Source organism: Schistocerca cancellata, chromosome 5 (assembly GCF_023864275.1).
Source record: "Schistocerca cancellata isolate TAMUIC-IGC-003103 chromosome 5, iqSchCanc2.1, whole genome shotgun sequence".
Lineage (NCBI taxonomy): Eukaryota > Metazoa > Arthropoda > Insecta > Orthoptera > Acrididae > Schistocerca > Schistocerca cancellata.
The window spans coordinates 429,889,808-429,911,882 of record NC_064630.1 but is presented as its reverse complement, the minus strand read 5'-3'; the positions used below and the strand labels follow the sequence as shown (position 1 = coordinate 429,911,882).

Genomic DNA, 22,075 nt, shown 5'->3' with positions numbered 1-22,075 from the left:
TTCTTTTTCCTTTACTGCTTGCTCAATATACTACCCTTGACTGTTATGACTGCCATCTGGTTTCTGTACAAATTGTAAACAGCCTTTCACTCCCTGTGTTCGGCCCCCTGCCACCTTCATAATTTGAAAGCGAGTATTCCAGTCAACACTGTCAAAAGCTTTCTCTAAGTCTACAAATGCTAGAAACATAGGTTTGCCTTTCCTTAATCTATCTTCTAAGATAAGTCATAGGGTTGGCATTGCCTCACGTGTTCCAACATTTCTACAGAATCCAAACTGATCTTCCCCAAGGACAGCTTCTACCAGTTTTTCGATTCGTCTATAAAGAATGTGTGTCAGTGTTTTCCAGCAGGGACTTATTAAACTGACTGTTTGGTAATTTTCACACCTGTCAACACCTGCTTTCTTTGGGATGCTTACTCTAGCAAAACCTGTGACCCGACACTAACAGAACCGTATGACTGGCATGTGAGGGAAAAAGAATCTGATACCACTTTTACAATTATGCATTTGTGAAGCCCAATGAATTTGGATATGATGAGAACACCATAGCTGTCTTTCTTCAAATACATCCCACAAAATGCAGATTGGTGACACTACAATCAACTGGCATCACAATCAATGCCCTGTGTCACACATAATTCTCTCTCTCTCTCTCTCTCTCTCTCTCTCTCTCTCTCTGATATACACAGGAACATGACTAAGTGCGACTGACTTCTTTGAAACTATATATATGGTGATGCTTAAGATCCCATCTATCACACACTGAAGCCATTCACCCTAGTAGGCCCTTGTTTGCGAGTGACTGATGAAGAAAAAATTCAGAATTTTGCATGAGACCCAATAGCATTAAAAAAGTGGCATCATGTAGTCTGATTGCAAGCAGCTCCACATGCAAGAGGTTATGGGTTGGAATCTCGTCAGATGTCTTAAGTGTTTTATTATTATTATTATTATTATTATTATTATTATTATTAAATCTTTATTGAAATGACTTTAATCACAATTTTTTTCAGTTAATTGCTTTAAATGTAATTTTTTAACTCCATTCCTTTGTCACATAATTTTAATCATGATATCAACTTTTTCATTTGCTCTCATATTTCTTACTATCATTCTTTGTAACTTGAAATCTCTATTCACGTTTTTCATTAATTTTGTGTATTACTTTCAATTTAATTTCTTTTTTATTATCACTTCTTTTTCATTCACATTTTTGTCCTTTATACCTATTTCTCATTCTGTTTGAATTTCATTTTCTTACGAACCCGTCATTCATTTAAATTTTCATTTGTGTTATTTTGTCCACAGTGATAGGTATTTAGGTTATGTTTCAAATGTTTGTATGATGATTACCATGCAAAAAAATTGTACATTTTGTAACAAAAATACATTTTTCACATCACTGCATAAACATAACACGACTGTTTCGCCTTTCATTTTTTAACTCATAGATCAGAATTTTCAAATAATTGAATATTATAACAGATAAATATAATTAAATTCATATTCACAAAAATTCTGATTAGAAGAAGACTTATTTAAAGAAAACATGAAACAAATGAAGTTCATAAGGTGACTAAAATGATGTGACAATGGAATAGAAATAAAAAATTACAGTTAATTGAATAAAAATAATGATTGAAGTAATTTCGATAAAGATTTAAAAATTTAAAAAAAAATAAAAATTTATGCACCTGACAAGATTCGAACTCTCAATCTCCAACAAGTGAGCTATTATTGTCTCCATTACATCATGCAACCAGACTATGTAATGCAACTTTTTTTAATGCTATTGAGTGTCACACAAAATTTTGATACTTTTTTGTCAATTACTCGCAAATTAGGTCCACCGCAGTGAATGGCTGAGGTGTGTGATACCTGGAATCTTGACCTACATCACTGTACAGATAGTTTCAGAAAGTCAAGTGCACCGCTAAGCTAAGCCTGAGAAATAACCAGAAACTCTTGGCAAAAACAGGCAAACTTCGATTCAAATTTTTCAGTTAAGGGGATTTAAAACTGCTTTCCCATCGTCTCAATTACTTTTAAAATTATCTATTTGTCAGTCTGGCTGTCTGTAAGAGCACCGTTATTTATTGTGGGATTTCCTACAGGGTGTATATGCGGACGAGGAAAAAAAATTCCCAGTTTTTTCCCCAGATTTCCTGGTTAAAAAATACAATTTTTTATCAGTGAAAATATACTTTTTCCGTGTCAAGTGACATATACATTCTCTCGGAACTGTAAAACATATCAATACTTTGAATGGTTACAGTTTTATACACTGGCATAGAACATAACTTTCAAGAGGGGTTGGGGGTGGAGGTGGGGGTAGGGGGTGCATTTCGGAACAATCTTTCCTGTGCAGCAACATGTATGCTGCATGTGGTAAAGTCTTTCCGCACCCGGGATTGGAATGACTCCTTACCCTCTCCCTTAAAACCCACATCCTTTCGTCTTTCCCTCTCCTTCCCTCTTTCCTGATGAAGCAACCGTTGGTTGCGAAAGCTTGAATTTTGTGTGTATGTTTGTGTTTGTTTGTGTGTCTATCAACCCGCCAGCACTTTCGTTTGGTAAGTCACACCATCTTTTTTTAGATATATTTTTCCCACGTGGAATGTTTCTCTCGTTGTTTACCTACACAAGTTCACCACAGGATCAACATAGCCCAGCTCTAACCAACACTTTTTCGCCTTTTTTCACACCAGATCTCCAGTTTCTTTCTAGTTCACCTTTATCTCTCCCCATATACTTTTATTTTTATTTTCATTTTCATTTCAGCCTCACGTTACACTTTCCACCTTCTAATACCATGTCACCCTCACAACACCTCCACAACAACCCCATTAAGTTTTATTTACATTCCCTCCGAAACATGCCTTCGCCCTAGAAAAAAGGCCCAAACTCTTTCCCTTTTAATATGTCTGCTTGTGTCTGTATATGTGTGGATGGATATGTGTGTGTGTGTGCGCGCGCGAGTGTATACCCGTCCTTTTTTCCCCCCTAAGGTAAGTCTTTCCGCTCCCGGGACTGGAATGACTCCTTACCCTCTCCCTTATAATCCACATCCTTTCGTCTTTCCCTCTCCTTCCCTCTTTCCTGATGAGGCAACAGTTTGTTGCGAAAGCTTGAATTTTGTGTGTATGTTTGTGTGTCTATCGACCTGCCAGCGCTGTTGTTTGGTAAGTCTCATCATCTTTGGTTTTAGATATATTTTTCCTACGTGGTATGTTTCCCTCTATTATATATATAAAATTCTTCTACGTGGCTGGTCCTCAAAGTGTAAAATTTTAAATGAGAATCAAACACTCTGTGGTTTAGGAGAGTAATCACACATAACATAATTCATCTCACACAAAACAAAATTTACTTTCAAAGGAATGTTTTTCAAACCACGATTCACTATATTTTCCCGCGACTTGTTAGAAATAGGTTCATTTCAGCACTTGCTATAGAGTGCCAGAAAACAGGCATTACTGCATGCGCAGCTACAGTGACATAGGAAGCTCGTGTGTTTGTACATAAAAAGCATTAAGAGATCTTACATTACACCATATAAGAAACAGAACATCGGAATTTCATAAACCATACTAAAATTCATGGTTTGGCTTGAAGTGCACATTTGTATGTCCAGATTCACAATAAAGTACACCTCAACTTGATATTAATCTTTTCAGTATGGTTTTCAAGACGTAAATTTTCTTGTAGTACCAGTACTGTATTATCTCATGTTTGATTCTTTATTATGGCGTGATGCCATATGTGCCAGGAGATCAAAACATGCACTTACAATTCAATGAACAGTGGAAACTAGCCAATAGTGTGGAATGAAACACATCTGCTTCAGCTGACAAGATTAATAAAAGCCAAATTTCTTTAGCAAACTGACAAAAAGATATTGTTCAGCAAGGCAGTTAATGCTTAAGTGTCAAGAACATAGAAATAAAATAAAATCACAATACTGGAACTAAAAACATATTTTAGTCCTCCACAATTATGTGAATGCTTTTTAATTAACTTGATAGCTCCCAACCACAGAAATCCATTTTGTTTCCATTTGACACGAGAGCTGTAAAATGGGGGGGGGGGGGGGGGGGGATGGCAAAATTACTAAACATAAACATGGATCATGTAGGGAGTATCCCCCTCCCCAGTTCAACCCAGACTGCTCTGGGCATGAGCGAATCGGGCAGCTTGGGCGTTCCAGAAATATTTTTTTGATTAGCATCTAACTGATTGTTGCCACTGCCAATATAGCTGACAGCTACACCAGGGTGTGTACGCGGACAGGGAAAAGAAGTTCCCGGATTTTCTCGGATCTCCTGATTAAAAAATATGTTTTCTCCCAGGTGAAAATACACTTTTTCCATGTTAAGTGACAGAATACTTTTTGTCGGAACTGTAAAACTTATCCTTTTCCTTTGAAAGAATATGGTTTTATACAGCAGTGTAGAAAAATGTACGCTGCATATTTTCGTATTACGAAAGTATAAATTTGAATTCCACCAACAGGGAAAGTTAATGGTTTAAATTAATATGCATAGTGTTGCTACAAGAAAAGCAAAGCTTTCGCGTATAATATTTGTCTCTAAGATTAATAAGCTGCAGGAGAAGCTAAGCTTTCACATATAATGTTGATCTGTTTAGAGCATGTAACACTTTAAGATACATCACACAAATACGCCAGTAAAATTTTTAATACTGACATGAATCTCTGATCTTCTGGGCTCAAAATTCTTCTAAATGGCTCATCAACAAAGAGTTGACTTTTGAAAGAGAGTAAACTCTGCGATTTAAGAAATTCATCGTACATTCTCGCACATAGTTCACCTTGCATAAAAGGAAATTTGAAAATAACGCTTTTCGAACAGCACATCGCAATATTTTCCCGTGACCTGTTAGAAATAGATTCATTTCAGCAGTTGCCAGAGAGCGCCAGATAAGAGGCGTCACGGCGCTTGTGTAGGAAGCCCGTATGTTCGTAAGTGTAAAACATTAAAAGATCTTGCTTACATTATGTCATAAAAGAAACAATAGATCAGAGGATACTCCAAGAGTGTCGGAATTTTGTGAACCATACTAAAATGCATAGTACGCCATACAGTGCACATATGTCCAGATTCCCAATGACGTAGGCCTTGAACTAATATGAAACTTTTCAGTGTGTGTTTTTCGGGACGTAAATTTTCTTGTAGTACCAGTAGTGTATTATCTCATGTTTGGTCCTTAATTATGACATAATGCCATACCGTGCTAGAAGATGAAAACGTGTACTTGAAATGCAGCGAACAGTTGAAACTAACCACTTTGTTTCAAATAAATTGACTGCCTCAGCAGGAAAGCTTAATAAAAGCCAAATTTCTTTAGCAAACCAACAAAAATAACTTTATTGTTCTGCAAGACAATTAATGCTTGACTGCCAGAAATTTGGAAATAAAATAAAATCTGAAACTAGTAACATATTTTAGCCTTCCGTAATTATGTGAATGTATTTTAATTCACTTGATAGCTCCCAGCCACAGAAATCCGTCTTGTTTTCATTTGACGTGAGAGCAGTGAAGAAAAAATAAGTTCATTTTGTGGTTGTATAGGTTAGGGTCCCAGGTTTTATATCACACCCTGCAACCACATTCCCTGGTGAACCATTGTTTGCGAGTAAACAACAAAAAATAATTTCCTGTGATCAACTAGATAACAACTGAAGCTACAACAACAAAATCAGTGTATGAAACCACACCCCAATATAGTCATTAAGTTATTTGGTTGATATGCTGCAGGTAATGGGTATAAGTCCCATTACATCAATTATTTTTATACCTTTATAAAAATAGTTGTCATTAGCTGTCACTATTCAATTAACTGTGACTGCATGGTGTGATACCTGGAACCGTAACACACACAACATGTGGTCTCCAAATCCTTTCAACTCTTGTTACACCAATGACTTAGTTTTTTGTTTCCTATACATGCAATATGCAGCATTTGACAACCGGTATCACAGCCAACAGATGGCAGTCACGGCTTGTTTGCCTAGTAACTCCCAACCACCACCACTCACATCCCTCCCTCAGCAGCTAATGTACTTATAGTAGGAGGGCAGAATTCTTTCACCTCCTTGTTGAAAAGGACCTACACTTTTTGGAATTTACAGGGAACATTCTAAAAACAGATACCATTTGGAAAAACAATATTTAATTGGCTGTAAACATTTAATATAGCATGTAACTCCTTTTTAATATGATGATGGTGATGACGATGCTATACATCAAAGAATAATATGCTTGAAATAAGGACAGGTGAATGTTTTAAAAGAATTCTAGTAGTTACATTGCTTGCAACATACAAGAAAATGATCAGTCTAAATTTTCACACCACCACAATCATCATAGGGGCACGTTACAAAACACAAAATTGTGATATCTAGTTTTGTGAGTTTTGCATCATTTTGTGAAGTAATGAATCAAGAAGGAAATTCATAAAATGAAACAACCACGACAAAGATATTTTGAGTTTGGCAAGAGACCAAAGGTAAGGTAAAAATTAAGGTGTACTTACCAACTGATCTTTGAGGCACTGACATTGGTGTAAGCTGAGAACTTGGTGATGGAACCAATGCTGGAGATGCTGCCATTTGATTGCTAATAAAAAATAACATAAAATTAATTTCAACAGCGGCTTTTACTATTTCACTGTCCCCTAAATAAAATACAATAGAAATGCACGAATTCATAAATGCCAAATTGCAAAATTTTTGTAGCTTCTCCTTACAGGTCATCATAATACCTTGCAGGCCCTGCAGTGAGTCCTGCTGGTGAAGGAGCGGATGGTGATGGACTTTGTCTTAAAAACTGTCGTGAACCAGCGAAACCACTTGCCTGATTTGCCATCATCATATTATCATTTCCCTGGAACAGACAATTCATATACAACTGCCCTGAACCGAACTGAACTGAACTGGCATCATCATACCACCACCAAAATCAGAAAGGTACACAGTTACAAACTAAACAGACTGAGAAATAATTCTAAAATTATGCTGGATTCCCAAACAGTTTGAACTATAGCTCTTACAAAACAGTAATCCACAGAAGCCCTTGCAGAAGTTTTGGAGAAAGCAACTGCTTCACAAGTTTGCAGCAGTACATGTAGACAAATTAAAACTCCAGGTTTGATCATTATCATATCCATAAGGGTACAGCATATCCTTGGTCCTCTTCCCTTCTCTTTCTTTCATTACCCAAATAGGGAGAGAAGTCTCTTGGTTGGGAGGATTATGGGGAAATGGAATGGACACTGGGTGAAGAAAGGGGAGGGACGAGGGGTGTGTGTGTGTGTGTGTGTGTGTGTGTGTGTGTGTGTGTGTGTGTGTGAAAGAAATACAAAAGATTGTGTTTGTGTAATATATGTATGTATATGGCTTACACACATTAAGGAGACAGGTTCAGGGACAGGGACAGCTGTAATGGTAAGGTACGGGACTGCTAGGAGAAAAGTTTAGTGACTGGTACAGGGCAGGGGGTTGAAATGATCTCAAGTATGATAGTATGAGGTTATGTCTGGGGTGGGGTTAGGGGGGTGGGGGCAGGCCTGTCCTGACTGATCGTTTTGAAAGTGCAAACCACATTTCTCGGAGGATGAAAACAACTGAAAGAGATTACTGATACGGGCACTAAATGATTTGGTGTTTAGCAAATATACCACATGTTTGAAAATGAATATCGGGGTTTGAAGACTTTGTAGCATTTACTACACTCAACTCACAATAATACATAATACCCTAAGTAAAAGAGAAATTCAAACAGTTTTTCTTACAAGAGTTCATTATGAGCATCACTTGCCACATGGCATACATCAAGTCGATAGGTGAGTTCTTCCCAGACCTTGATCATTTTGTCTGCGGTAACTGTTATAACAACTGCCTCAATCCTATTTCCATAGTTGGGCTGATCATCTGGTAGCAAAGGCACATACATGATCCTTTATGAAATCCCAAATGCTAAAATCTCATACCATAAGATCGTGTGTGAATATGGAAGTCATGCAAAATAACTCTTCATCGGGCCCCTTGTGGCCAGCCCAGTGGTCACATTAAATGTCATTTAACCAATCGCATTCTGAGTTATGCCAGTGATGTAGCAGATCATCTTGCTGTCAAATGAAGTTTTGTGTTTCACCTTGTTCCAACTGAGGGAAGAGCCGTAGTTTTAACGCAGCAAGATAAGAAACACCAGTTACAGTTGTTTGACCAAAAAAAAAGACTGACCCTTAAACTTTCTGACAGTATGTTGCACAGATAAATTCGGCTTAGAGGAGTCCTGTTGCAACTGTACCATCTTGTGGGGATTTGCTGACCCTTAGATACACACAATATGTTTGTTCATATTTCCACTTTGGTGAAATGTGAATTCATTACTGAAGCCTACACAATCCAGAAAATGATCGTACTGTTGCAACGGGACTCCACTAAGTTGAATGTTTCTGTGCCACATACCATCGGAAAGTTTATGGGCCAGTCTTTTTTGGTGAAACAACTAGGTGGTGTTCCTTATCTTGCATTAGAGTTATGACTCTTTCCTCAATTGGAAGAAGCTGAACCACAACACTTTATTTGAAAGCAAGATGGTGTACCACATCACTGGCATAACTCAGTACTGTTTGCAGAGGTAGCACACAAACCATAATCTGTAGGCTTCAAAGCTCGTAACAACTACAAACGGAACGGGCCTAGTTGTAGGCATTTCCTTAACACTCTCCATACAGAACACTCTCCATACAGACGTCACTGGAATTGCTAATTCATGGCTAGTCTTCTGAAATGATTTCTTGGGGCGACGCATGAAAGACTCTCACTTGTTCGACATGTTCTTCACTCACTCTTGGTCAAATCATACTCTTCTTCTTGCAAGACAGCCAGTGTCTTCACACTATGTATGTTATTACCACATTGAGAGTTACAATGGAACTTAATAAGGAATGCACAGTGGACTGTAACAATAGATTCAGTCCTTGTGAACTATACAACATAAAAAGCTTTATGTTCACTATTCACCATTTTTATTAGTAGCACTTTCATAAACAAAACTGTTTGAGTCACTCTTTCATCTGATGTATTGTTTATAGCTCTAAGCTGAATGTAATAAATGCCAGCCTTAAAATACTGACATTCATTCGGGAACACCTGGTATTTACCACAGATGCCTAAGCTGAAAGGATAGAAACATTTGTTGTGAAAAGCGTACCAGGTATCAAAGTGGATGAATCATTTATAGGTTGGTTTCATCTGGACTGAAGTTTGCATGTGAGCCCAAATAAAGACTGTCGGGATCCTATATTTTCACAGTCCAAGATATTTGCTAATATCAGTAGCATTTGAGAGTAAATTTATCCGGGCATCCAAGCTGAATGGTTGGGTTGACACTATGCGCAGGCCTGCTCTCAAATTCCTAATTTGTTTGTAATATGATCATTCGCACCACATTTGTTCAATGTGAAAAGGTCAATGTCATCTAGTGCCATACCGAAGGTTACTAAGCTGTGCAGGTTTAAAAGTGTTCACAAAGAGTACTGCTCTTGACAATAAATTTTATTGTTTGTAATCTACTAACAATAACTTAGGAGTGTTTTTTAATAACTTGACACATACAAAAAGTAAATTTTTGAGAAAACACATCGTTTATATATCATACTGTAAGACATGATTTAACATTTACACATCTTTTGTAGGCACAATTCCGAATATGTGCATTCTAATATTTTCACTGTTTATTTGGCAATGGATGGACAAAGTTAACAAATTTCTTCAAAAGTCGATACATGCAAAGAGGGGAGGGAAGTTAAGGCCTCACAAGTTTTTTAAGACATACTTTTTCTTTTCATTGTTGACCATATTTTTCTTTTCCATAGTGGCAGCTTTCCTTGCTGGATGTACTTTTTGAATTTCTGTACCTCAACCTCTATAGGACTTCCACTATAAGTGTCCAGTACGGACAACTATATGTTCTTCTTAAACTTTTCAAAAGCCATCACTCACTGAGCAGTTATTTTGAAAGGCATATTTGATCATAGGGCTTTTACTACACTGGACTCGACATTGATTGCTATCAATCTTTATTTAATATCCTGACAATGCTATGTTGTTCCAGACCTTTATAGTACCCTGTTTCAAGTCACACATAAAAAGAACTCCTTTCCTTGATCTGTGCTGGGGAATGAATCATAATACACAAATTATACAGCCAAACCTGTCTTGAATAGAATACGTCACCTATGGAGTGCTTTCATCATGAGTGATCTGCTGTCTATCGAAACACACTATTATCACATTTGGATTTTCCTCCTATTGCTACTGCAAAGACCTCTTTGCGTGACATTCATGCAACTTTTGATTTGTTATTAACTGTTTCTTTTTCTCTCAAACTTGTTCCCTTTGAGACACTGTATTTGGATGTCGCTGACTTTGAAGTGTTGTGGCACAAACAGATACTGTCAAGGCCACTTTTTTCCTTACGCTGTACTTCATCGAAACAGTATTCTCCCTTTCTGTTTCTTTCTTGAGAGACAGTGGTCAGGAGGGGGGCAGGGGGGGGGGGCCGAGAGGTGGTGGTGGTGGTGGTGGTGGTGGTGGTGTGTGTGTGTGTGTGTGTGTGTGTTTTGGCTAATTCAGAAGAAGACCTTTTGACCTAAAGCTTACTTGTTTAGCGGTCTTTTTGTTGCGCCTGTCCACGGCTCAACATCTCCACTGTATGGTGAGTAGCAATCTATTATTCTATTCTGGATTTTCCATTGTTTGATACTTTCCATTTAAAGATGTCTGTTCTTAGGATGTTTTGGAAAGCAATGAAATGAACATGTTATTGATGGGAATGTTGTGTTCACTTGCAGAATTTTCTCCAAAAGCAACCAATATCTAGGAATTTTTATGCTGCTTTTGGGTCGCTGGATACTGAGGATACTAGATTAGAGGAGATAATTGCAAGATTATGGAGAAACGTTATTTCATCTCGTATAAGTCTTTTGCATGTATTGGTATTACATGTAAACCATCAACTGTCGCAAAAAAAAGAAGAAGACACAAGGTTTTAGAATATTTTAGGAGGGGAAAGAAATCAGTACCCTTGCAGGACAAATACATGTAAGACTTACTATGAATGTAATACAGATCTAAAAACAGTGCAAATCTAACAATGGGAAGTCCAGGACGTAAATACGTCCACAATATGAATGAATTGGAATTTTACTCTCTCGTGAATCATAACATCTATACTGATTTCTAGCACCTTACGCCTCATGGGAATTAGCAGTGTGTCTTTGAGAAATGATAATGCAAGAGAAGCAAATCACTTCAATGTACAATATTGTTCTGCCCCAACTCCACTTTACTATTTTGGGATCTTTTGTGCTTCATGTAGTGACATGAACGGAGACTATTAAGACTGGTTTTTGTTCTCGCCAAGTCAGGTATATATATCCGAGTTCCTTTAGGGCATCATGCCTCAAAGTTTTATTCACGAAATCTTTTATTGTGAAGTTCAAAGTAATTCTCATTGCCTGTAATCTTCAATAAACTAGAGTGCCCACTCTTCCAAGTCAACAGACATCATTACCAATGATAAACTGCCTGGAAGATAGAAACAACACAGAACAAAAGGAAACACGCTCAAACAACAGCTGATCATAAGTGCCTGTTGTTTGCTAACAAGTGAAAGAGATTCCCACAAAAGGCAGGAAGCAATTCACAGAGATACTTTGTTATGGTTTCTATTTCTGACCTACCTTTTATTTAAAATAAATACCTGTATCTGAGCAATGTGAGGAATCTGTGCATGCAACTGGCTTGGTAATTGACCAGCCATCTGGGTACCCATCTGTGTCTGCATTTGGACTTGCATCTGAGCTTGCATCTGGCTCTGCAGTGGACCAGGAGCCATTTGCACTCTCATCTGTCCTGAAAGCTGTTGTTGCTGAATCTGTGCAGTTAGTTGGGGCCCCATTTGGGCTCCCTGCATCTGCGCCTGCATCTGTCCAGCCATCTGGCCTATAGCACCAACCTTCAAAATGAAAAAAGAAAATCAATAAAGCATTGACAACCATCTAAAAGGAGATAACACTGACAACAATATACTTATTATAAGAGGCAGTCAAATGAAAATGAGACAGATGGAAAAAAAGTAAGTAAACAGTTTATTATTTTAACAGTAATTGCAATAACTGTTAGTGTATTTATCCCACTATGAGACCAGATGGTCAATGTCTTCATGAAAAAATGTCTGCAGACACCCAAGGAACCACAGTTTTACCCGAGTGAGCACTTCTTCATCTGAAGAAAATCAATGACCACAAATATCTTTCTTGAGGGCACCATAAATATGGAAATTACACAGGGAGAGATTGAGACTCTATGGAGCATGCATAAGGGCTTCCCAGAGAAACTTCTGTAGCATAGTCGAAACAACCTTGGCTATATGCAGGTGAGCAAGGCTGTTTTGACTATGCTGCAGAAGTTTTTCTGCAAAGCCCTTAAAGATGTGTGTCCTCTAGCACATAAACTTCCACAAGTCGCTTGCAGGAGCTACTTCTGCAAGTTATTTGATGGGGAAACATTCCCAGTAAGTCAACTTCTGCAAGCTTCACCAGCTTGCAGAAGTACCTTCTGCAAGTTAGTGGAAACAGTTTCTTACATCTTGCTGCAAGTACTCACCAAATTTGCCAGTTGCTGTAAGTTTTTCTCAAAGCTGTAAAAGTTGTGTGTTTTCAATACTAGTACAAAAATGTCAGTGTTGGAAAGGAGAACAGCATGAAGACAGATGGCCCAAAACAAATAGACCATGAGAATCCCTAACATTTAAAACTGACCACCACAGCTAAGAAAGTGAGAAAATCATTTACATATTATTTTGTTTCACCACAAGGAGAAGTATCAAGGCAGTACAGATGTCTTCAAATTTTTGTAGATTATTAATGTTAGCATGAACACAAATGCATTACATGTGTAACAAAAATAATAAATACTGGTACTGTTTGCAAAAATCGATCAGCAATCTAAAAATCTAAAAAGAAGAACCTCTGATTTTATTTCATTCAAATTTCTTTATAACTGAAATATGTACATTTCTTTATCCCTACGAATACTTTTTGTTTTCTTAGTTTTGTTTTTTGTAACAACTATTCATTAACAATAACAACAACAATAATGCAACAATGATGGCATCCATTTCTAACTACAACACTGTAAACTTCCACCAGCTCATCTCACGACTCAACTCTAGCAGAAACACTTCTGCAAGTCCCTGTACCAAGCTCCTGAAATTAACTTGTTGAAGCAACTTGGAGAAATAAACTTGCACAAACTTTTGCTCTATTTTAAACATCTCAGCAAGTGCTTGCAGAAGTTACTTGCTAGTGGACACGCGCCTTTACACATCTTCCATACAGTACCAATCCCTTCCATGCAATTTCCTTCCGGTGCCACCAAGAATGAAATTTGCTTTTATTGAAGAGGTGCATGCCTGGGTACAACCATGGTTTCATAGACAGCCACAAATGTTTTTCCATGATGGAACTGACCACCTTGTCTCACAGTGTGATAAATGTATTAACAATTAAGGCCATTACTTTTGACATAATAAACACTTTACTTATTTATTTTTCCTACTTCTTTCATTTCCTACTTACTGCCCCTTATATTTCAAGAACTCAGAGATAATGGAAACAGATCATCTCTCAATGATGTAGGGCTTGTGATCATCACACACACACACACACACACACACACACACACACACACACACACACACACACAAAGATATGAGTGCGCTTTTATGAGGACAGAGCACAGGGTCAGCTATGGCCTTGATAAAGGACCTATTCCAGCATTCGCCTGAAATCATTTAGGAAAATACAGAAAACCTGAGTAAGGATGGCCATACAGAACAGATTCAATCCTCTTAAACATGAAGTCAGTGTATTAACAACTGCACTGCCTCATTCTGTTGGTCCTAATTGTACAACGTTCTTTGATTTACAAACAATTCGCTCACAATACCTCATAATATAAACATAAATTTGCACTTCGTTGCTGCAGACACTATCAACACTTGCTGGTGACCCCATGACCACAAACATGCTGCTATGCCCCTTACACTTACACCAGTCTGTTTGCAAAACAGCAATCAATAGCATGTTAAGCCAGTAACATGTTAATTACATCGTAACTAAGTAATGAACTTAAATGTGGTTAAGAAATTCTCTCTCTACCTGTGACTAAATATTTGCAAAGTAATTCTTCTAATGATAAAATGAATTGCATGAGAGTTTTCAGAAGCCACTCTATGTTCTTAAAACTATGACAGTTAATATTAGTTGAGAATCTAGGATATAGTAAAATAGGGTAAGCTGTCTTGTTCTGATAGTGAACTTAAACTGATTTCTACATCCTGAAAGGTGCCTGAAAAGGGAACCGTTTTGGCTCTGGAAAATATAACGTGTAAATTTAACATTAATAAATACAGCTGATTTTGCTCTACACACACACTCCATCAGGAAGCTTGTGCACATCTCAGTAATAGCTCTTCATATTGTCATTAACCAATTATTGGAACATAAAAGGTGTGTTCAAAAAATTTCAGGAATTTTGTTGTTTGGAAAGGATTTTTTTATTGCCTACATCAAAGTTATGCACTGCCAAATAGTCCTCATTACATATTATACCATTATTCTATCATTTTTTCCAACGATCAAGACACTTTTGGATCTCTATCTTTAGGATAGATTTTCTCTCTCTCAGTGATGGGTTTTTAATCTAATCTATTATTCTCATAAAGTGACAGTTTTTTAAAGTTTTATTTATTTTTAGGAAACAAAAAATCTACCTGGTAAATAAGAAGCTGGCACATCTTTTCAGTATTGTTTTTGGGCAAACATCACGAACAGGCAATGAAGTGTAAACAGGTGCATTAGTGTGTCACAAATCCAGCCTCCCCCCCCCCCCCCCCCCCCAGATTGCTTTACACAAACAACATTGAATTTGTTAGTAGTGCTTCTTGCTGTTTGTTCTATCTTGTGGCAGAAACCATGTCATTAAAATGGAAGAACACAGTGAACACAACCATCACATTAGATCACACTTGCAGAGCTTTTTCTATTCTTGGCGTTCAAAATGGTTCCACTGATAAAACAGCCTTAGTTTCAATGTCATAACTGAAACCCATGTTTCAGTAGTTCTACACAGCTGTTCACTTCAGCTAATGTTGCCTACGAAACTTGCATTCCCCGCTGTTGCTTTTCACAATTCAGCAACTAGGGAACAAATTTCGCTGTCACGTCTCATTCCCATAATAGCCAAAAAAATGTTCACGGCATGAGATACTTGATACACCAACATTATCAGTTAATTTTCTGATTTTAATTTGGCAATTGTTCATAATCTTTTTTTTTTTTCACTTTTTCCACAATTTCATCACTCGATGATGTGTTGAAATGTCCACAATGCTCATCATCTTCAGTATCTACACAATCTTCTTCGAAATGTTCCTACCACTCAAAAACTATTGTTTCAACCATAGGAATTCACTAAGAGCAATACTTAACATTTTTAAAACTTAGCTTCATTTAATTCCTTTCTCATAGTAAAACTGACAAACCCAACATTGCAAGGGTATTTATTTTGCAAATTTTCTGTTAGAAACATTTAAAAAAATTAACTGTCTTTGTAATGTAATATCCCAGATAGTTTCTATATGCTGGGCACAGTTGCTTTGCATTGTAGACAAGCGATTTTGTAAACATCCCTAAGGCAATGCTTTCTCATAGCTCTATAGACGGCGACTGTTTTCACCTGAAGTCATTTGTGCTTCACAGCTGAAAGCAGCCAAAGGAATGCCAGGTGTCAGGCATTCTCTTAAGTTTACTCGACTGCAGGAGTGCCTTTGTCGTAAAGAATAAATGCATTAAAACTTCATGCATGATGCGGCATTTTTTCATGCAGCTCAGTGTTTATGACACCATATCTCCTGATCTATGTGTCATACAAAGATATAATTTTGTTGGTACATTGAGCACTATATGCTGATACTGCCTGCAAAAAGTGTTGCGAATAGAGTTAGTAGGACAGGAGTAATAAATTTAAAGACCATGCACAATGCAGCAGTTTTTCACACACCTCACTGTTTACGACTATGTATCTTTTGAACTGTGGTAGGCAGGTGGTTCTTACTACAACTATTGTTCCTTGACAGTAAGGAGTATGTGCACTAAGTCTGGTTGAAATCAGACCTGTGGTTTAGGAGGAGATGCGGAAAACACACACACAAAATAAATATATAACAAATTCTTTGATCAATTTTATGCAAATAATTGCCAATACTACCAAAGCAGATGTAACGTATCTGTAGGCAATAACAGTCTCCATATCCGACATGGCTAACACTATACAGATACTTTTCAGCCATGTTTACTGTTTTTTAAGCGGGGGAGGAGTGCAAATTTGACTAATCCAACACGTGAAATTATAAAATTCCCTTTACTTCTTGAACACATCTTGTATCTTCAAATGAGCTACATAGTGGTGGGGTGGCTTCCGTACCTCGTAAAGAGCTGGTGGGTTCTGGATAATATGGCTGCTCAATGATTTCTGTCCACCACTGAATTGACTTGGAGGCAACAGCCCCTATGAACACATTGCTGCTCATGGCAAGTGATCTATGCTAAGAGAGGCAGCCCCATAACTGAGGCACACACAGTACGTAATTAACACAGTAACATGTGGAACCGCCTCAGATAGCATGCCCCACCTGGCTGTACTCAAATGCACTGACATTCTGTATCTTGCCCATTTCACACTAACAGCCAGTGCAAGGTCTACTGACATCCAGCTGCATGGCACATCTGACTGCTACTTTCACAGTAGCAACAAGAGTGTACTCTGCAATGTTGCAGCTATCCCTAATTCAATTACTCATTAGTGTTGTTCATCAGATGGGTTCATGGATGCAGCATTTAAGGGCTCAATCTTCACAAATATTTTTCAAATTTAGCTGGATTGTCCTCTGGAAGCAATACTTCAGCATAATTATTGCCATAATCAGTATACCGGTATTCAAGTTGTGTGTGCAAATATTCAAATCAGAACTTAGTACTGGATGCTTGCTAGCTCACTGTCAAAATGTGCTACAATGAACTGTCAGTCAACTTCTTTACACATTTCCTGCTGGAATATAATTTCTGAATAATAGAATGTACCACTAACAGTCAAACCAGCATGCCTCACATAAGCTAAACTGTAACAGCATATTCAAAAATTGCATTTAGCTGTAATTTACTTAGAGAACATGTGCTCTGGTTTAACATAACTTAGGAATAAAAAGAACAATACTTGCTGTAAGATGTAGCAAGTGACATAAGCACTACTTTATGTATTTTGAATCTCTGTATTGTGTTTAGCATGTGCAGAGATGTATCCAAAATACTTTCATGGCTAGACAAATGAAGAATTAAATTATATAAACATGGTATTATAGTAGTGCTAAACAAAATACATGAAAACCAATAGTGGTTCCATGTTCTTGATTCTTATGTACATAGCAGTTTCAAAGAGGAGTAAAACTCAAATTCAGTCAGAAAAAGAAATCTAGTACCACTTAATTACAGAAGCGTTCACAGTAAAATCTCTGAGACAGTTACCAATTAGCAGTAACAGGAAACTTTTGATATTTGAAACAGAAACAGTAAGTTGGTTGAAACCAAAAATAAATAGCCATGAAATATTAAACTCAATATGAAATATGCTGTAACAGAATGGACTGGACACCAATTATAGCAACATACATATTCATTGCTATAAAATATGTTGTGATGTCTGAATGTGAGGTAACACGGGTGAAGTTAAGCACCAGAACAGCCAGCTGTTAATATCACACACCTTTATAAGTTCTGAAGCAGTGGAATACTTTGGAGAAAATTTGAAAAATATTGTGCATACAATTCCTGACCAAGCCATGCCAATAGGGGAAGATTTCACTCACAAGGAGAGGTCCCCACACCCTGCAGCTATTAACCATGGTGGTCCCTCATTTGCAAGTAATTTCGGAGAGGGGGGGGGGGGGGGGATTTTTACACAACAGTCAATAGCGTTAGTAATACACTGTATTTTAGATTGCTTGTGTGGTGGAATGGGTAGGGTAAGGCCACCACATGCAAAAGATCATAGGTTCAAATCCAATTTGGTGTTTTAAATTTTTTTCTTTTAAATCTTTATCAAAATGACTGATCATTATTTTTATTCAATTAATTGGTTTTAATGTAACATATTTCTTTTCCTTTATCACATTTTAATCATTGTACGATTTTTTCATTTGTTTTCATTTTTTCTTTAAATAATTCTTTTTCAACTTTGAACTTTTGTGGATGTGAATTTAGTTATTATTTATCTATTACAATATTTAAATATTATTAACTGATCTGTCAGTTAAAAAAACTTTAAAAATTCCGACTTACACGTTAAAAAATGAAAGACGACATGACCTATTTATATTCCTGTGCATTGGTGCAAAAAATGTATTTTTTGGTATGTATTTTTTATGGTAATCATCACATAAACATTTAAAACATAGCCTAGATTCCTACTGCACAATGGGCACGGATGAAAATTTAAATGAAATTCAAGCAAACATGGATGAAAAAATTGAATGATAATTCGAAAGAAATTAAATAAAAATTAATACATCAAATTAATTAAAATCACATGAGCAAATATTTCAAACAGAAAAAGAATGATAAGAAAAAAATGAGAGCAAATGAAGTTTATATGATGATTAAAATGTGACAAAGCAAGAGAAATAGAAAAATTACATTTAAACCAATTAATTGAATAAAAATATTGAGCAACGTAATTTTGATAAAAATTGAAATAAATAAATAAACAAAAATAAAGCACCTGACAAGATTCGAAGTCAACAATCTACTGTACAAGATCACCCTATCCTATTAAATTACACCAAACAACCATACGACAAATCTTTTTAATGCTATTAAGCATCACGCAAAATTTCAAAATTTTTTCATCAATTACTTGCAAACAACGGCCCACCAGGGTGAATGGCTGCAGGATGTGATATATGGAATCTTAAGCCACATCATCATATAGATGGTTTCAAAAAGTCAATACTACTGCTGGGGATCTCTCCTTGTCAGCCATCTACACACTGACAAATAAACACATTTAAAACAACGAAGACATATAACCTTACAAAGCTGTACTAAGACATATTTTCTGAAAATTATTTGGAGCTGTTATTGAACACCTTAAAGGAAACGCATTCCTCCGCTGGCAAGAATTAGGCCAATACTTATCAATTCAGTAATTGTATCGCTAGAGATCAGTCACCAAAAGGCTATTTTAACATCATAGACCACCACTACCGAATAAAAAGTCAAGATAGGTTGAATGCAAAAATGATTGGGGTGCAGAGAGTGGAGGATCTCAGCATGAAATAGATAGTGAGTGATGGGAACAAACCACCAGAGTTCAATAATGATGTTACTACAAAAGTGGAGATATAATGAAAATGTTTGGTTTGTGATGTGTTCAACTGCGCGGTCATAAGTGCCCGTACAAAGTCCCAATTTGTACACAGTCCAATCTAGCCACTTTGATGAATGATGATGACAACACAAACACCCTGTCCCCAGGCAGAGAAAATCTCCAACCCAGCCGGGAATCAAACCCGGGACACCGTGATCCAAAGTGGAGAGAGCTCCATAGTAGATTCAAACTGAGCTGAACTCTTGCTAACAAGCAAAAGCTGGATATAGTCAAAACAAACATAAGTACAGTTATGTAAGAACTGTTCAGTTGATTCAGGTGCAAAATCTCACCTCTACACTGTCACAAAAAAAAGTGATGTTACAACACACAACCAGTTAATGGAAGAAAATCATGAAGAAGTGTAATTCATGTATGGAAGAGATTGCTTACAAGAGAAGGTGATCATTCAATCAGTTCTCAAGCACTGATCATCAGTTCAAGATCCTTTCGGAGTTGAGTTTATGGAAAGAACAGAAAAGATTCAAAGAAGAATGGCACAATTTGTCATGGTTTGTTTAGGCAGTGTAACGGAATGATCTGAAACTCAACAAACTGCAGTGGAGGATGTTACAAGAGAGATGATATGTCATTGCGGAAAGCCATACTCACAGAGTTCTGTGATGCCACATACTACATTCTCTAACATTTATCTCATGTTACGAACACAATGCTTAAATTAGAGAACACTGGGCCCACTAGGATACTGACAGTCTTAATACAAGATTGGAACTGCTGCAAACCGTGCGATGGCTTATAGAGTACAGACGCAAGTGTAGACATACAGGAGATTAGGATAAGTCAGTTGGAATAACCATCTTGGTAGAATAGCATTCAAGCAACAAGTACTGCATAAAATCCTATGAAAAGTCATTGACAGATTGGAGGAAGGTCAAACTCAGAGGTGGCACGAAAGGAACAACAATTTTTAACTGCAGATACAGAATCCAGAAGGCTCAGCCATCAAGGCCTAGGAGCTATGACAATCACTGATAACTGAGTTCTTGTAAAAAAACTCTAATGAATGGAACCACAACCACATCCAAAACAACTGTCTTTGGTCCAGCCACTGGAAGAGTGAAACCATTCAGAAAGTATTATGCACAGAAGGCTTCATAAGAGTATGTATGGAATAAGTGACGGGTCACATATCTACCATTCCTCACAGAGGCATAGTCTGCTATAAGATCATCACATGTATACTAAATTACAAACTAATGGATGACTGCACTCATCACATTTTGGAATTTATTTCGCAAAGTGCCATGAGAAACGTTTTAATTTGGAAATAAAATGAAATTCTTGATCATGCATCAAACACACTAAATGTCTTTGGATAAGGTAATGTCATTTGTATGGTGACACATCCTAAGATAGATGCGGAATCTTCCATTACGGCTAACATGGGCATATGACTCAATCTAGATGGATGATACCCATGAAGCATTTTACATCACCTTCACTTGTGGTGGTTGCAAAATGCAAGATGACAGCCATTCAGGATTGTATCACGGACAGATACCTTCAACAGTGAGCTATTTGGTGTATGGAGTGGATCACTATCTTCCAAACTTAAAATGACAGGCCATGTTTAAAACACTCTCAAGAGGCATATCTAACCATTGTCCTCTTCTGCCAACCTCAAGCAAAGAAAAGGAAGAAAGACTGTCTAAGAAGAGAGATATTAAAACTTCTAATGGAATAACATACATCACTAGATGTGTTACTTTTGTATGATTGTTATGCAGTATCATCATAATCTATATTTTAGAGATGATTTTATGATGTATTTATGCTGTGTCGCGTAATCTGCATTTTCAGTACAACAATAACAAAATTTTTTGATTTACTGTTATCTTCTTAACTTGATTTACGGAAATCTGGGCTTTCAGCAGCCCATTTCACACGTATGTCACTAGCTCTCTTCTACAATATCACAACTGTGGGTTCTAGGCTTTTTCTTAATAAAAACTGATCTGATTACATTTTAATTGAGAGACAACGAACTTTGTTTCTGCTGTAATGGATAATAGAGTAAGGAAAGGAAACTCAAAACCACATTTCCTTTCCCTCACTTTTAACAAGTTAAGGCCGATACACAAGCAATGATCTGTCTGTGCAGGTACCTGCACAAATATCTATGCTTACAACACATTGCCACAAATCTGCAATTCTGAAACAAGCACTGACTGAATCTTATCCTGAAGAAGGATTTCGTGAAGGCAAGTAAAGTACCTCATTCTGTTACATATAAATTGTGACAATTTACAGATAATAATATTTACGTTTCTACATGTGACTGAAATCCAGTATATTCAAATAAATTACAGATGTGGCCGAATGAGCAGTAGCTTACTTTGTTTCTGAGTAGAGATTTTTCTTGCAACTGCACAAGTTTTCCAATGACACAACTCATCACAACTTTTGATAAGAGCACATTGTGATGTATTCTATCCAAAAGCTTTTGAGAGGTCCAGATACTCCAGATGCTTGGAA

General features: G+C 37.0%; 1 protein-coding gene across 1 annotated transcript in view; it reads right to left on the bottom strand.

Moving 5' to 3' along the window:
• The window catches only part of LOC126189008 (mediator of RNA polymerase II transcription subunit 15), a 140,547-nt gene that overhangs the window by 30,906 nt on the left and 87,566 nt on the right, over positions 1-22,075 (bottom strand). The window contains exons 7-9 of the mRNA XM_049930819.1: positions 11,796-12,050; positions 6,787-6,908; positions 6,559-6,641 (exon numbers count right to left, since the gene is read on the bottom strand). Coding sequence (XP_049786776.1) covers positions 6,559-6,641; positions 6,787-6,908; positions 11,796-12,050 — 460 coding nt within the window. The remainder of the gene's footprint in view (positions 1-6,558; positions 6,642-6,786; positions 6,909-11,795; positions 12,051-22,075) is intronic.